The sequence below is a fragment of the Bos mutus genome, chromosome 2 (genome assembly GCF_027580195.1).
Source record: "Bos mutus isolate GX-2022 chromosome 2, NWIPB_WYAK_1.1, whole genome shotgun sequence".
Classification (NCBI taxonomy): domain Eukaryota; kingdom Metazoa; phylum Chordata; class Mammalia; order Artiodactyla; family Bovidae; genus Bos; species Bos mutus.
This window is the reverse complement of record NC_091618.1, coordinates 102,022,416-102,040,424: the sequence shown is the minus strand read 5'-3', so window position 1 is coordinate 102,040,424 and position 18,009 is coordinate 102,022,416. Positions and strand designations below refer to the sequence as shown.

The 18,009-nt window shown below is 38.3% G+C and overlaps 1 protein-coding gene across 1 annotated transcript in view; it reads left to right on the top strand.

Moving 5' to 3' along the window:
* The window catches only part of KCNH7 (potassium voltage-gated channel subfamily H member 7), a 525,244-nt gene that overhangs the window by 350,693 nt on the left and 156,542 nt on the right, over positions 1–18,009 (top strand). Inside the window, exon 3 of the mRNA XM_070380875.1 lies at positions 16,992–17,147. Coding sequence (XP_070236976.1) covers positions 16,992–17,147 — 156 coding nt within the window. The remainder of the gene's footprint in view (positions 1–16,991; positions 17,148–18,009) is intronic.

Genomic DNA, 18,009 nt, shown 5'->3' with positions numbered 1-18,009 from the left:
TTTCCAGTTTTTTAAGGAATCTCCACACTGTTCTCCATAGTGGCTGTACTAGTTTGCATTCCCATCAACAGTGTAAGAGGGTTCCCTTTTCTCCACACCCTCTCCAGCTTTTATTGCTTGTAGACTTTTGGATCACAGCCATTCTGACTGGCGTGAAATGGTACCTCATAGTGGTTTTGATTTGCATTTCTCTGATAATGAGTGATGTTGAGCATCTTTTCATGTGTTTGTTAGCCATCTGTATGTCTTCTTTGGAGAAATGTCTATTTAGTTCTTTGGCCCATTTTTTGATTGGGTCGTTTATTTTTCTGGAGTTGAGCTGTAGGAGTTGCTTGTATATTTTTGAGATTAGTTGTTTGTCAGTTGCTTCATTTGCTATTATTTTCTCGCATTCTGAAGGCTGTCTTTTCACCTTGCTTAGAGTTTCCTTTGTTGTGCAGAAGCTTTTAAGTTTAATTAGGTCCCATTTGTTTATTTTTGCTTTTATTTCCAATATTCTGGGAGGTGGGTCATAGAGGATCCTGCTGTGATGTATGCTGGAGAGTGTTTTGCCTATGTTCTACCCTAGGAGTTTTATAGTTTCTGACCTTAGGTTTAGATCTTTAATCCATTTTGAGTTTATTTTTGTGTATGGTGTTAGAAAGTGTTCTGGTTTCATTCTTTTACAAGTGGTTGATCAATTTTCCCAGCACCACTTGTTAAAGAGATTGTCTTTTCTCCATTGTATGTTCTTGCCTCCTTTGTCAAAGATAAGGTGTCCATATGTGTGTGGATTTATCTCTGGGCTTTCTATTTTGTTCCATTGATCTATATTTCTGTCTTTGTGCCAGTACCATACTGTCTTGATAACTGTGGCTTTGTAGCAGATCCTGAAGTCAGGTAGGTTGATTCTTCCAGTTCCATTCTTCTTTCTCAAGATAGCTTTGGCTATTTGAGGTTTTTTGTATGTCCATACAAATTGTTAAATTATTTGTTCCAGCTCTGTGAAGAATACCATTGGTAGCTTGATAGGGAAAAGTTTTAGTCTTTCTTCTCAAATGTAATACATGATAGATCAACCTTGCTAATGGTTTTATAATGTCTGTTGAAATCTCACCAGTGTGTTCAATCTAATATTTTATTTCAGTTCTTCTTTACCATTTGAGGAGAGATAAAAGTCTCCATTGGCATCCAAAGGTCTCTACCTTTGGCTCACCATAGTGCCTGAAATGTCCATCTTTAGAGAAGTTTCTCTGATATAAGACTTATCTCCTGGAAATTCCCATTAAGTGGGTTTAGATTAACTAAGAGAGGTAATATATTGACATACAGAATCACTGATCAGCTTCAAAGTCATCAGGCAAAAAGAAAGAGGCATTGACATTTAGATGGAAGTTCCTATTTAGAGAAGCTAAAGACTTAACCTTAGGCTAATGGAATTAACCCCAGCTTTTATGTCCAACATATTTCTATTCATGGGTAAAACTAAAGAACAGAGGGTTTATCTGCCAAAAAATTTCAAACACCAGGGATGAGATTTATCTGAAAATTAAGTCCCATCTTTCTCTGTCAGCAAGTGCTTAGGCAAGACCTTTGGTTATATATCAGGTTGACCAAAAAGTTCATTTAGGTTTTCCCAGCACATCTTATGGAAAAACCTAAATGAATTTTTTGATCAATCCATTATTAATACCTGGACTAGTAAATTTTCATAAAAGATAAGACAGGAGAAGTTCAGGGATAAAGGCAAGTTAGAGGCAAGTTCTGGGAAAAGAATTGTAAAATTAGAGGAGAATAGAACAGGAAATGCCGAGTGTGGGTAGGCAGATATTCACAAGGGAAATGGATATGTTAGAAGCACATTTTGTCCCCTCTCCCCAACTTAAAACTTTGATTGTTCTGTCTTTCGTTCTATCTTATTGGCTACAGAACTCAAAAGTGTGCTTTGATCATTTCTTTATGATAACAACAGATGACACTTTTTTCAATATGCAAGGCAAGATTTTAAAATCTTGCAGATGTTGGTTTATTTCATCCTCCCAATAACTGTGAAATGGATAATATCATCATCTTGATTTTACAGATAGGAAAAAAAAAGGAGTCTCAGAGCAATTGAGTAACTTATTCTAATATCAAACCCTGCCAAAGTCAGATCCAGGAATTAACCCCTGACAATCTGATGAGCTTTATGCTTAACCATTATACTATACACTCGCTGATGAATACAGAAAATATATCTTGACCCTCAGATTAGCATTTTGCTGTCTGTATCAATCAGATCATTCAACCCTGCATCTTTCTCTATGGTCTCAGTCTGTAGCTGGACCAAGGCAGTCACCACTGTTACCTTGAAAGGGCACTACTTTTGGTCATGAATCCTGGTATGCATACAACACACAAGCAACAAGAAGTGTGGTCTGGGTGAATTTTAAATAGAACCTCTCTCTCTGTTGCTGGGCAAGATGAACCATTGCAAAGCAGTCCCTCCATAAGGGACTGCTGCAGGTCCATGCCTCCAGCAGCCTTCAGGAATAGAGAACATCTGTAGTAGCCACATGCCCCAAAGCCTGGTGTCAAAGCCCAGGAGAGGGTGTTCCCCACTAACACTGCCAATGGGAAGGAAAAGCCCAGTTTTCACTGGTTGCCAGGACAGGACATCCTTTCTTCTCCCTCTGCTATTCTGTAAAAAATATCCCATGCTTTTTACAGATAAAAATGAAAATCCCAAGTTATAATGGTCAAATAGGATAGGAATTTTTATGAAAAGAGAGGAGGATTAAATTATCTAGAGCAATGCCTTCAATTTCACCTTCTCTGCTTCTATCACCTTTTCTCCAAGACAGGCCTACAAAGCCGAATTTTAACCCCTCTCAAGATCTGTGCAAACACAGTGAGAGCAAATAATGTTTTCTTTCAACAACCACGAATACACCATGAACAGAGCACTCTAGGCATATGGCTGTGTACAGGCTTCATTAGCAACGACATCCTCAAGGTGGTAACTGGCCTCAGGATTCTAATTGTGTTTGACCTTGACAGCAGTGTATACATACCAAGGGTGATGTACAGATTTTCTCAAATTCTGAGTCAAATTGCTTCAGCATTCATGCAGTTTTATTGAATAAAAGGCAGTTTGGTGGGTGGATTTGCTTTAGAGGTTCAGTAACATGAGTACGTCTTATTAAAAAAAAAAAAATTGAACCAAATAAACATTTACCTGGGTGTAAAAGCCACAAAGTACTAAAAAGTTATCACAAACATGGCTCAAAATTCCTGATTACAAATGTAGACTTGGTTAGCCTGCAAATCAGCCTCAGCTGTTCTAATACTCATCTGTCCCAATACAGTAATTCAATTCAAAATGCTCAAAAATTAAATGAGAGCCAGGGCTGGGGAGTGGGTAATCTTAATAGTACATCTAAAGTGAAAGTCGTTCAGTCGTGTCTGACTCTTTGCAACCCCAAAGACTACATACAGTCCATGGAATTCTCCAGGCCAGAATGCTGGAGTGGGTAGCGTTTCCTTCTCCAGGTGATCTTTCCAACCCAGGGATCGAACCCAGGTCTTCCGCATTGCAGGCAGATTCTTTACCAGCTGAGCCACAAGGGAAGCCTGTTGGTACATCTAAAGAGACTATGTAATTTATGAGTCAGACATGGTGTAAAAGTTTTTCTTCCTTATTTCAATTCCTAAATGATTTCTTAGTGGTTTATCAAGTCTAGAAAGACAGTTGAACTTGCTTTTTTTCCCCAATGGTCAAGTTTACAAGTATGATGAGAACCTAATGCTTGAGCATTAATGTTAAAGGAGGATATGTCAGTGGCAACGAGCAAGAGTCAACAAATTATTATACGTTCACATATGTTCACATTTTGAAAATGAAGAAGAAAGACTGTGAGAAAACAGTGTGAAAATATTTCCTTGTACATGTCAGTCATGCAATATCTGGTGCAGAAAAGTAATGGATTATCAAATGAGGGCTTTCGTGCTTTAAAACGTGATCTCTCTCATATAGTATGGACTGGACCTTGTATGTGAAACACTATATCATATTTTAGTTTGTGGGAAGAATAATTGCTACAATATGTATTATAAAATATGTTGATGCTATTTTAGTTGGATTTCTGAGAACTCAAATAAGGACCAACACCAAGCAGAGTATACTGAGTAGGTGATGTCATCTTTGCCATTGTCTTTCCCCTCCTGCTTCAGCCCCATGTTGCCTATAGTTCCTTCCTCTCCAATAAGTGTTTAGGCGACCTATGATATTTACTGATATTTACTTTCCTCCGTCTCAGAAGGATGTCTTTAAAACAAGGAGGGAGATAACCCAATTTAGTGTTTTCCAATGGCTTTCTAAGGAGTTGGATGTTATTGCAAATTTTTCTAAAATAGCATTTCAGAATCAAATTAATTTGGGAAGTGCTGTGTTAAACAAAGTAAATATGTACTTGCTTTTACAGAACTTCTCAAAACTTCTAATACAATAATGTGCATTGAGCATCTTTTTTACAGGAGAACATTTCCCAAATGACCATTCCAGAAAGTCCTTTCCAGGAAAGTCAGTTCTCATCTCACTGTTTGGGAAACACTGATGTAGGAGGAAGATCTGAGAAATGTCTGAGTTCAAAGCCTGGTCCTATTACATATTTGAGAAAATTCTTTGAGATCAAGTTTTCTTATGAGAAACATGGCACATAGAAGACATTCAGAAAATAATAGCCATGATTTAATTATATAGTTGCTAATCAGTTCATTTCAGTACATGTCCCTCAGTCATGTCCCACTCTTTGAGACCCCACGGACTGCAGCACACCAGGCTTCCTTGTCTTTCACTATCTCCCAGAGTGTGCTTAAACTCATGTCTATCAAGTTGGTGATGCCATACAAACTTCTCATCCTCTGTCGTCCCCTTCTCCTCCCGCATTCAATCTTTCCCAGCATCAGGGTCTTTTCCAATGAGTCAATTCTTTGCATCAAAGTATTGGAGTTTCAATTTCAGCATCAGTCCTTCCAATGAATACTCAGGACTGATTTCCTTTAGGATTTACTGGTTGGATCTCCTTGCATTCAAGGGAGACTCTCAAGAGTTTTCTCCAGAACCATAGTTTGAAAGCATCAATTCTTCAATTCTCAACCTTGTTTATGGTCCAACTCTCACATCTATACATGACAACTGGAAAAACCATAGCTTTGACTGTAGTAGCAGATATACTATACAGGGATTGAGGGAACAGAGTAGGGTTCCTTTACTCTTAGAAAGCCCAGAGCTGATCAAAAGAAGACCTAGAAGATGCTCATGAGGCAGTAATGACTGGATGGACACAAATGGAATGTGGGGCTGGGCATGGCTGGACAAGTAGATGATGCCTTCCTGCCTCCCAGGTGGCAGAAGGGGACTCTGCCTAATCCAGAAGGGCTGCAGAAAAGTGCAAGACTGAGTGAAGGAAGTGGGAAGAGTTTTAGTTCTCAGGCCATTGCTTATAAAATATAAAAATCTCTTAGAACTTAACTGATTTAAAAATCATCGAATTCAGGGTCTTGGCATAAAGAAAGAATTGGAATCTTCTTTATGTATTCCACCAGTCATGGAAAGGAATTCAGATCATTTCAGTTGCTCAGTCGTGTCTGACTCTTTGCGACCCCATGAACCGCAGCATGCCAGGCCTCTCTGTCCATCACCAACTCATAAACTCTCATGAATTTACCCAAACTCATGTCCATTGAGTCAGTGATGCCATCCAACCATCTCATCCTCTGTCATCCCCTTCTCCTTCTGCTTTCACTCTTTTCCAGCATCAGGGACTTTTCAAATGACTCAGGTCTTTGCATCAGGTGGCCAAAGTATTGGAGTTTCAGCTTTAGTATCAGTCCTTCCAATGAACACTCAGGACTAAGCTCCTTCAGAATGGACTGGTTGGATCTCCTTGCAGTCCAAGGGACTCTCAAGAGTCTTCTCCAACACCACAGTTCAAAAGCATCAATTATCTGGTGCTCAGCTTTCTTTATAGTCCAACTCTCACATCCATACATGACCACTGGAAAAACCATAGCCTTGACTAGACGGACCTTTATTGGCAAAGTAATGTCTCTGCTTCTTAATATGCTGTCTAGATTGGTCATAACTTTCCTTCCAAGGAGTAAGCATCTTTAAATTTCATGGCTGCAGTCACCATCTGCAGTGATTTCAGAGCCCAAAAAAAACAGTCTTTCACTGTTTCCCCATCTATTTGCCATGAAGTGATGGGACCAGATGCCATGATCTTAGTTTTCTGAACGTTGAGCTTTAAGCCAACATTTTCACTCTCCTCATTCACTTTCATCAAGAGGCTCTTTAGTTCTTCTTCACTTTCTGCCATAAGGGTGGTGTTATCTGCATATCTGGGGTTATTGATAGTTCTCCTGGCAATCTTGATTCCAGCTCATGCTTCATCCAACCCAGCAGAAAGGAGAAGAAATGCCAAAATCAAGGGCGAGATGAGACTGTGTATGGTTTAGTTTTCATCTTCAAAATAATAATAATGGTGCCATCGTCAAGTTTTTTTTTTAAGATGCCAATGTATTAAGGCATGGAAAACCATTAGAACAGTGACTGGGATGCAAATATCAATAGATGTTAGCTATTATTATTACCTTTCTTTCTAAAATGTGCTTTCAAATACTGATCATAGCACTTCTCGAGCAAATCCAGAAATAAAGATTACTTCACAAATTTCTACTGTATACCAGATTCCACTCACTATGGGGCTTGCCAAAAAAGGCAGAGTTCTGTTATAATCACAAAAGTTACCTAGTATATAGTAACTTTTTAAAGGCAATAGGACAGCCCACCAGGGACAGGAACTATATGAGAAACAAACTAGGAGCCTCATCACTACAAAGTTAGGAGACATATTTTAAGACACTAGAAGATAAAAGAATCTTCCATCTACTAAGCTCTCATTCTGTTCAAATTGCTGTTTGATGTAATTTCTCCTCTGAAGTCAAGGGGATTAAGTTGATGGATTTATCTCTGAAGTTCTTTAAGAGGTGAATGACGATTTCATCATCAAACCTTTGAAGGAAATTTAACCACCAGTTCATGTTGAGAAAGTGCTTTTCCTCCCCATTTAATAACAATAAAACTTGTTTATCGCTCACTTTCTACATGCTAGGCTGCTAAATACTTTACAGGCATTGTCTAAATTCAGCTTCCCAACAATGCTGTGAAGTGTGGTACTCTCTCTTCCTTTCATTACTTTACAGATGAGGAATCTGAATCTTGGAGAGATTAATCTGTCCAAGGTCACTCAGCAAAGAATACCAGACTCAAGTCTGTCTAATTTCAGGGACTACAGAGAACTACATGTCCAAGGAATTTACTACTCACTGGGATTGCTTCAACATTTTCTGAATGTTTAAAATTGTTTTAAATAAGAGGTAATTTAAAATAAATCATTCATGCTGTTGACATCTCAGACAGAGCTAATACTGCCACAGAGAGCATGAGTGTGGCAACCAGGCTTGTGTAAATTAGGTTAGTTCTTCATTTTGCAAATAAAAGGCATATAGGTAATCTCTCCTAGAAATTTGGAAAGGATACTTCTAGTCCCATGTTATTCCATCAAGTACTTCGACTGTTTAAATATGTTCACAATTGTCACAATTTAATCATGTTGTCTGTGTTTGTTGGTGACTACTATGTTAAGGTCATTTCTTTAGGCTAATGCATTAGCAGAGGCACAGCTCAGTCCTTTTGTTAATAATGCTTCTGTATAAAGTGTTTCTGTTAGCTCACATAGCCAGACTATATGAGTTCATGGGACCTACCTATTCTTGTTAATATGATATTGTATAAGAGTTATTAAGTAGTCTTTCTAAATGTGCCTTTTGTCTCTTCAAAGAACTCCTCTGTGGCTGCTACTGTTTAGTCACTAAGTCATGTCCAACTATTTGTGACCCCATAGACAGTAGCCTGGCAAACAGAGGCTCATCTGTCCATGGGATTTCCCAGGCAAGAATACTGGTGTGGGTTGCCATTTCCTTTTCCAGAGGATCTGTCCAACCCAGGGATCAAACCCTCATCTCCTGAATCAGCAGGTGGATTCTTCATCACTGAGCCACTTGGGAAGCTGTAAGAGTTATTAAATAGTCTTTCTAAATGTGCCTTCTGTCTCTTCAAATAGCTCCTTTTGAAATTACTTCTCTAACACATCACTAGGACCTATAATAGCCATGTCTTTATCTGTACACTAAAATATTTCTCTGAAGATACTCTCATGCTTAACACAATCACTGCATCCTCAACACCAAAAACTACATTTCAAGAACAGAGAAGGCCATCAGGCCATGACCTCCTACTGCTCAAGCCTTGTCCATCATGAAACAGAGTTGACACTCTATGCTCTAGTATACTATTACTCTATTTAGACCAAGTTACTTGACAAACAAACATAAAATATTTCATGTGTCCATGTCTTCACAGCAGCCAGAGCCTGCCACTTCCCTGTCTCAATCCATCCAGTGGCTTCACCTCATCAGCCCAAGTCCTTGCAGTCCCCACAAGGTGATGCTTCCTTAGCCACCCACCCTCCACTCACCCGCTCCCCGGCTCTGGTAACTGTCTGACCTGGATCTTACCCCTTTCCTCTCAGCTTAATCTGTCTTAGCAACACTGGCTTCCTGCCCTGACATGTTCCACCTCAGGGCATCCTAGTCAGCTCAGGCTACCATAACAAAGTATTGCAGACTGAGTGGGTTAAATAACAGGAAATTATTTTCTCAAAGTTCTGGAGAATCAAAGTCCAAAATCAAGGTTCTGGTAGCATTGGTTTCTGGTAAGAGCTCTCTTCTTAACTTGCAGATGGCTGCCTTCTCATTGGGTCCTCACATGACCTTTCTTCTGGGTATGCAGACTCCTGATATCTTTCCTTCTTCTTATAAGAAGTGATTCACAATGTTGTATTCAGAAACCAACATAATATTGTAAAGCAATTATCCTCCAATTAAAAAAAAAAAAGGTTAGTCCTATTGGATTAGGACCCCACCCTTATGTCCTCCTTTAAAGCGAAAGCAAAGTCACTCAGATGTGTCTGACTCTGTGCGACCCCATAGACGGCAGCCCACCAGGCTCCACCGTCCCTAGGATTCTCTAGGCAAGAACACTGGAGTGGGTTGCCATTTCATTCTCCTGTCCTCCTTTAATTACCTCCTTATAAGATTACCTCCTTATAAGTCCCTATGTCCAAATATAGACACATTGGTGATGAGTCTAATTTTAAGACTCCATAATAGTTTTCTCTCATTCTTTAGGTCATAAATTGTTCAAAAGCAACATTGATATCAGCAAACAATGACTTGTAAGATGTGAATTGAGGGATATATGAAAGGTCTTATCCATACAACCAAAATATTTCTTCTATATAGAGGCAGCATTAGAACTCATCTTGGGATAATTGTTGTTTTTCACTATTCCCCTTAAAAAAATTATCCTGAAGGTGGTTATCCATAATGTTATCAGTAGTTCTATAAGAGATTAATATTTCTAATGATGCCCCTCACTGATAGAAAGAGGTTCATAATTTTCATCTTGGAGGCTTGGAGAGAGCAGAGGAAAATAGAAGAGGTTCTTAAAAAGCAGAAATAAAAGGAAATGTTTACTTGCTCCTTTGTGTCCAACTCTTTGCAACCCCATGGACTGTAGCCTGTCAGGCTCCTCTGTCCACAGGATTTTCCAGGCAAGAATACTGGAGTATGTAGCCATTCCCTTCTCCAAGAGATCTTCCCAACCCAGGGATCGAAGCTGGGTCTCCATGTCTCCTGCATTGCAGGCGGATTCTTTACTGCTGACCCACTGGGAAAGCCCCCATAGGAAGCATTACATACTGAAAAGTCAAGTACAAATTTTGCTTGTTTCTCACTTGTGCCTCCACTGAATATCTTAAATCATTCATGACTGGGGCTTTCTCCATCTAAGAAGTGTAACAGTCCTTTTTGCTTTTCTAATAGGCTTTTCAATTAAAAAACAAGCCTGCCCATTTGATAAGGCTTTTGTTTCCCAAGATCGCTATGTTTAGTTTTTCTTCTAGGACAGGTCTCAAATGGTATTTTTTTTAAATCTTCAAAGACCACCCTTCCCCACCAGTCTACTGAAAAGACAGGAATTTAAAACTTTGTGACATTCACCAAACCTATCAACTCAGAAAAGAAAAATCTCCCCTTGGTGCTGAGAAATGCAAACAATGTAGCTTGTGGTTCCTAGAAAAGTAAAAGACTAGAGGAAATTACATGGAGAGTCTTGAGAGTTAGCTTGCCCCTCTGGAGACCCTCCATCAAGGAGCAAAAGAAATAGCTCTCATTAGTCAGTTTCGCTCTATGACAGGTACTGTTCTAAGAGTTCTACTGAGAAGTGTGTGAGGCTTGAAACGTGAGTAAAATGCAGCTTACTTTTATTTTTCATCTTCTGGTTCAACTTTATTCACCGAGTAATTCAACAGTGACTTTGGATGGTGTTTGGCAGAGCCTTCCTTCATGAGGTCACTCTCAGATAATATGTCGATAAAAGGTCAGCTTTTGTTATGAAAACGGTCTCAATTGTAAAATTACAATTCCCAACCAACTTCAGGTCGGAAGGCAATGGGAAAACTGCTTGAACTCCGTACCCTTTATCCTTCCCCATGATCTACAAGGCGTGGCTCCCTACTTTGTTCGCTGTCCAAGCCTGTTCTATGCCCCAAACACCACACTGCCTAAGCCACACTGGCTTCCACACTGTTCCTTGAGCTTACAATCATGCTTCCACCTAAAGGACTTTGCACTGGCAAAGTCATACAGCCCATTTTACCATTTGCTAAATGTCTTTGCTTACATGTCATTCTGAACGAGAAACATTCCCTTAACACTATTATTATTTACCATCTTATTCTCCAGTCTTTTTCTTCATTGTACTTTTTTGCTTGATAGACTGAATACTGACATGTTTATTAACATGTCTCCCTTAGTTGGATATGTTACACAGGTTCAGGACCTTGATCTGTTTTCTCACAGCTGTTCTTCTCATTACCATCTGAGAACTCTGAACAGTACCTGACCCAATATTAGGTGCTCAGTGTACATTTTGGGGAGATTCACAGGTGACTCAGTAGGTAAAAATCTGCCTGCAATGCAGGAGATGTGGGTTCCATCTCTGGCTCAGGAAGATACCTTGGAGAAGGGCATGGCAACCCACTCCAATTTTCTTGCCTGGGAAATCTCATGGATAGAGGAGCCTGGCAAGCTACATACAGTCCATCAGGTTGCAAAGAGTGAGACACAACTGAAGTGACAGCATATACATACACACCCACACATTTTTTTAATTTCAGGGTAAGACTACACCATGAGTATAAACTGTAGAATAAAGCATCTCTAAAGCAGCTCAAAGGGAGGAGTCTTGATATTTTATTTTAAAATGTGGCTGCTGCTAAGTTGCTTCACTCATGTCTGACTCTGTGCGACCCCATAGATGGCAGCCCACCAGGCTCCCCCATCCCTGGGATTCTCCAGGCAAGGACACTGGAGTGGGTTGCCATTTCCTTCTCCAATGCATGAAAGTGAAGAGTGAAAGTGAAGTCGCTCAGTTGTGTCCGACTCTCAGCAACCCCATGGACTGCAGCCTTCCAGACTCCTCCATCCATGGGATTTTCCAGGCAAGAGTACTGGAGTGGGGTGCCATTGCCATCTACAAAATGTAGCTAGGAGTTTATTAATAAAAGAGTAATTATTCAGATTACTCCAAGTTTGCTTACTCTATGGCTACCATTAAAAATTAATATTCTAAACATTTTATTAAAATGAGCAGTGTTCCTTCTAAGCAGCCTTTCCTGCTTTGACAATGTTTTCACTCGGGAGACAAAACATGGAAATGAACCCGAGTCTTACTAAATTAGTATAATTGCATGTATAATTTTATAATTATTTGATAATGTTATAAATAAGCTTTTTCTTAGAAAAATTATTAATTTCATTTTAATATAACCAATATAACTTTCTTTCAACAAGGTCTGAACTCTTTAATTCTAGATTTTTTTTAATTCTCTTATTTAAACCTTATAGAAAGTGTCTATTTTTGTCTTCATGGCTAGATTAGTGTTTGCTGGGTTATGCTTCTGTTTCTCTGCTTCCACTGTTGCATTTAACAAAAATATTTAGGATCACACAGTAATGACTTCTTAGGGTAATGTTGCTTTACAAATGTGGTGTCTTAATAGAACTTGGAGTTTGTAGCATTATGCAAGCTAAATTGTTCTTGCACTGTAAAGTGCATTTGATTCTTCTCCTCTTATAAATTCCATGTATCTCCTTTCAATATCTGCTTTCCAGGAGTCTATGCAAGATTGATGGAGACATTAAATTCAAAAACTAAAAGAGAAAAAAATGTAATGTGAGTCTTCAGTTGACTTTAAAGGAGATATATTGCTTAATAGAAACATTCAGGGAACAATGATAGTGGGCAGTAAATCCTAGATTAATTACATTTACTCAATGTGCTATAGAGCTAATTCATATAGCCAAACTTTTTTACAAAGCACTATCATTTCATGATTTTTTGCACTGGACAGTAAATGTACAAGCATTACTGTTAAAAGACAGGATTTTGCCCCCTTATTACTGAAAGCAAAATTACTCTTCTCTATTGCAAACCTAGTAGATGGCTATCCCTGCTGCTGCTGCTAAGTCGCTTCAGTCGTGTCCGACTCTGTGAGACCCCATAGACGGCAGCCCACCATGCTCCCCTGTCCCTGGGATTCTCCAGGCAAGAACACTGGAGTGGGTTGCCATTTCCTTCTCCAGTGCATGAAAGTGAAAAGTGAAAGTGAAGTCACTCAGTCGTGTCCGACTCTCAGCGACCCCATGGACTGCAGCCCACCAGGCTCCTCTGTCCATGGGATTTTCCAGGCAAGAGTACCCCTACGTCTTTTATTAATTGATTTCTCAAAAATCTGTCCTTCATATTTTATTGTACAGTCAACAGTAAACCTCATATTTTGAAAGATTTGAAACTGCTAAGTAACAAATCTGTGAATTCACAATGATATTCTAAATGATTCAGGAAATGTCATTTTAAGTGGTAAAATCAATATGTATTTTGGTTCATTATCAAAATACATAATGACTATTTCTAGCGTCTCCTCAGATTTTCTGTTTAACCATTTTGTATTGTGATGCCTGGCCTGAAGCAATTCTATTTTTAGTTCTAATGGAACAGTCTTAAATTGCTTATTTTCTGTTTACTAAAGTCATCCTGTTTGTTACCATGGAAACTATGACAGCTGCTCCAACTAACTATTTTATTAAATGAATTGAAGATGTAGCTGAAGACTGTGAAGGTGCAGCATCTCATTCTTAAAACGTATTTTCCAACAACTGCAAAACTATGGCCAATCTGTAGAAAAAATGAAATTAATTATGAATAAGATCTTCTACATTTCAAATTAGGGAGGCTTATCCACATTTGAAAATCTGAATATAACTAGCACATAGTCTTCCCCAACCTACAAAGGGTATGTCTTTTAAAAGTGTATCTGTAAATCTATTCCTTGGAAATTGGAGCACATTAACCCATTTATGAAATAATTTCATAAATAATAATTAGGTCTCCAGGACCACCCTCAAAAGCCCTTTGACCTGTAATGTCTCAATCGATAGCAATATTAGCAATAGCCTTTGTTCTCAGTTCTGGCAGCAGGAGACAAGTTTCAGAAATGTGAAGAAAGGGAAGAGTTTTCTCATACCCCGGTGCCCCTGTCTCTAGCCTCTTGGGGTCCTCTTATTACCAACTCTCCTGGGTTGATCCTCAACAGGGTCCTCCTGCCCAGTGTCATTCAAGCCAATAAAAGAAGACTGAGGTTCAGTTCAGAAGCAAAGGAAAACTTATTATTTGATCTAAGAATGGAGAGGTGCAATCATCTGCTCTAGAGTCCAAGCTCTATCACTTCAAACATTGTGGCTGGGACCCCTTTATAGGGTTCTGTCTGCAGGGGAGAGGGGTGGAGTTCTGGTGAGTGGGGCAGGGCTATGCTACTCCCCCCTCCAGATTGTAGTGCTAGGGATACAGTGACTCTGCACAGGCCTAGGGAGTTGCGGTGTTAGGCGCAGCCATTTTGCTCTAGCAACTCTGGTCTGAAGTGCTGAGTGCAAGGCCTCTGCCTGAGGCATCCTACTAGCAAGGGAATCTAAATTAAGCACGAAAGAGCTTAGACTTTATCTAAACGCCTAGATTCCATCTTATTTTTCCTGTGGACCCTGTGGGCTTTGCAGAGACACTCTCACTTTAGCACATCTTTCTTCAGAGTTTAACTTCCCTTCAAGTTTCACTTGGTGAAAAGGACTTCTCTGGTGGCTCAGACAGTAAAGCATCTGCCTACAATGTGGGAGATTAGGGTTCAATCCCTGAGTCAGGAAGATCTGGAGAAGGAAATGGCAACCCACACCAGTATACTTGCCTGGAAAATCCCATAAATGGAGGAGCCTGGTAGGCTACAGTCCATGGGGTTGCAAAGAGTTGGACACGACTGAGTAAGTTCACTTCAAGTTTCACACTTCGATCCTGCTTCTACAATGAACCATCATTCTCCTCAAGAGTCAAGATGTTCCCAAATAATTGTTTTAAAAGAGGGAAAGCAATCAAAAGACTCTATTGTCTGAATGATTGAACTCTTCCTGAAGTTTTTGCATTTTAAAACATTCAATATTTTTTTACCCAAAACAAATCCCTAACACATAAGATTTCCATAACCACAACTAAAGAAAATATTCAGAGGGTAAATGTGTGAGGAAACTGCTCTGAGGATATACTCAGATTTAGAAATCAGGCCAAGGAATCAGGCAGAAGTCAGTTGATACGAAAAGTCAGCTTCTTTATTGTCTTCCCTAAATCTTGGATCTTGGGTTAGCTGTTCAAGGATGGATAGCAGTGGTTAGTTGTAAATTGAGTCATCTTTTTGTTCATTTAATTTCCAGGAGATTTTAATAAAATGTATCTTTTAGCCCTACAATTGTGCTTTTAAAAGAATGTCATCTTCTTGGTTAAAGAGATCAAATTAACACAATAATATAGACAAACATTTTGTTCTTATTTTCTAACAGAATACAAACCAAACAAAATCATTGTGATTTGATCATTGTGAATTTTACACAAAAAAGGAAAGAATTATTCAGTTCAGTTCACTTCAGTCACTCAGTCGTGTCCGACTCTTTGCAACCCAATGAATTGCAGCATACCAGTCCTCCCTGTCCATCACCAACTCCCGGAGTTCACTCAAACTCATGTCCATTGAGTCAGTGATGCCATCCAGCCATCTCATCCTCTGTTGGCCCCTTCTCCTTCTGCCCCTAATCCCTCCCAGCATCAGAATCTTTTCCAATGAGTCAATACTTCACATGAGGTGGCCAAAGTATTGGAGTTTCAACTTTAGCATCAGTCCTTCCAAAGAACACCCAGGACTGATCTCCTTTAGGATGGACTGGTTGGATGTCCTTGCAGTCCAAGGGACTCTCAAGAGTCTTCTCCAACACCACAGTTCAAAAGCATCAATTCTTTGGCTCTCAGCTTTCTTCACAGTCCAACTCTCATATCCATACATGACCACTGGAAAAACCATAGCCTTGACTAGACAGACCTTTGTTGGCAAAGTGATGTCTCTGCTTTTGAATATGCTATCTAGGTTGGTCATAACTTTCCTTCCAAGGAGTAAGCGTCTCTTAATTTCATGGCTGCAATCACCATCTGCAGTGATTTTGGAGCCCCCCAAAATAAAGCCTGACACTGTTTCCACTATTTCCCCATCTATTTGCCATAAAGTGATGGGACCAGATGCCATGATCTTAGTTTTCTGAATGTTGAGCTTTAAGCCAACTTTTTCACTCTTCTCTTTCACTTTCATCAAGAGGCTTTTTAGTTCCTCTTTACTTTCTGCCATAAGGGTGGTGTCATCTGCATATCTGAGGTTATTGATATTCCTCCCGGCAATCTTGATTCCAGCTTGTGCTTCTTCCAGCCCAGCATTTCTCATGATGTACTCTGCATACAAGTTAAATAAGCAGGGTGACAATATACAGCCTTGACGTACTCCTTTTCCTATTTGGAACCAGTCTGTTGTTCCATGTCCAGTTCTAACTGTTGCTTCCTGACCTGTATATAGGTTTCTCAAGAGGCAGGTCAGGTGGTCTGGTATTCCCATCTCTTGCAGAAGTTTCCACAGCTTATTGTGATCCACACAGTCAAAGGCTTTGGCATAGTCAATAAAGCAGAAATAGGTGTTTTTCTGGAACTTTCTTGCTTTTTCGATGATCCAATGGATGTTTGCAATTTGATCTCTGGTTCCTCTGCCTTTTCTAAAACCAGCTTGAACATCTGGAAGTTCATGGTTCATGTATTTCAGTTTTTCTCATCTTGAAAAAAAAACTCTGAAATTATTTGCTTTTTCTTCTTTAATTTCTTGAACATCAAACAGTAAATTATTGATTCTGTCTTAAATATGTCCTAAAAAAATAAAAAGAATTATTAGGACATCTTTAAGACAGAATCAATAATTTACTGTTTGATGTTCAAGAAATTAAAGAAGAAAAAGGAAATAATTTCTGATTTTTTTCAAGATGAGAAAAACTGAGTTATCTTTATTGTTTATACAACTATACTTTATATAGATTCAGAATTAATCAAAATATATAAAGGCTAAGAGTTATTTCTAGAAATGTAAAGAAATTGTTTTTTTTTTTAATTAAAGTGATGAGTATAAGAACAAATGAGATTTGATATTCTGTCTTTCCATAATGTAGTAGCTGAATTTTCCTGTAAAATATTTCTGGCAAATCTGTGTATTTTATGTAAATATATATGCAATAAAATATGAAATGAGAAATTAAATTTTTAATTGAATTTCACTGATCTTTTAGGATGGAAAATTCTACAGGGCTTTATTAGAATTTTAATATTACTGACACTTCAAATGAAGACATAATTTTGACCTTATACTCATTTTTTATCTTCTTAGGCTCCACTTTCATTTGTAATACTCACATAATTCCAGTGAAAAACCAAGAGGGCGTAGCTATGATGTTCATCATTAATTTTGAATATGTGAGAAATGAAGAAAATGCTGCTTCGCCAGAGAGGGTAAATCCAATATTACCAGTCAAAACTGTAAACCGTAAGTAAATGACAACATGTACGTGTTTCTTTATTTTTATGGTAATCTTATTAATAGAGTTGCTAACATGGAACTATTTTTACATTTCATCTTGTGATACTGAATTCTTTTCATCTGAAATTAATTTAGGATTTTGCATCAATACTCATCAGGAAAATTGCTCTATAATTTTTGAGGGTGTATATGCAATTTCCCTAGGTATTATTATCAACATTATAATTACTTTGGAAAATAGTTTAGAATTTATTCTCTATTTTCTATGCTACATAAATAACCATTTCAGTTTTTCAACTGTTTAATAAAATAGAGACTGCATTTTATTTTCCAATTTTTATACATCTAATAGTTTTCTCTTGTCTAATTGATCTGGCTATTACCTTCCAACATATTATTAAAAAGAAATTGATAGTGAAATCACTTATTCCTGATTTTTGTGTGAATGCCACCAGTGATCCGCATTAATTCAAATGGTTGAGTGGAACGTGTTTTGTAATTTTATGGAAGTTTCCATTTGCTTCTATTTATTAATGGGTGTTGAAATTTGTAAATTACCTTTTCAGCATCTTTGGAAACAAATTTACTATTCTGTTTCCTTATTTTTATGGTAAATCTTATTCATAAAGTTACTAACATGGAACTGTTCTTTTGTCTGTGAAAGAAGCCACATTTGGGCATGATGTATTTTATCCTGTAATATTGAATTCATTTCATCTAAAATTAATTTAGGATTTTGCATCCATACTCATCAGGAAAATTGCTCTGTAATTTTTGACTGCATATGTGCAATTTCATTAGGTATTATTATCAACATTATAATTACTTTGGAAAATTATTTGTAATGTCTTCTCTGTTTTCTATGATA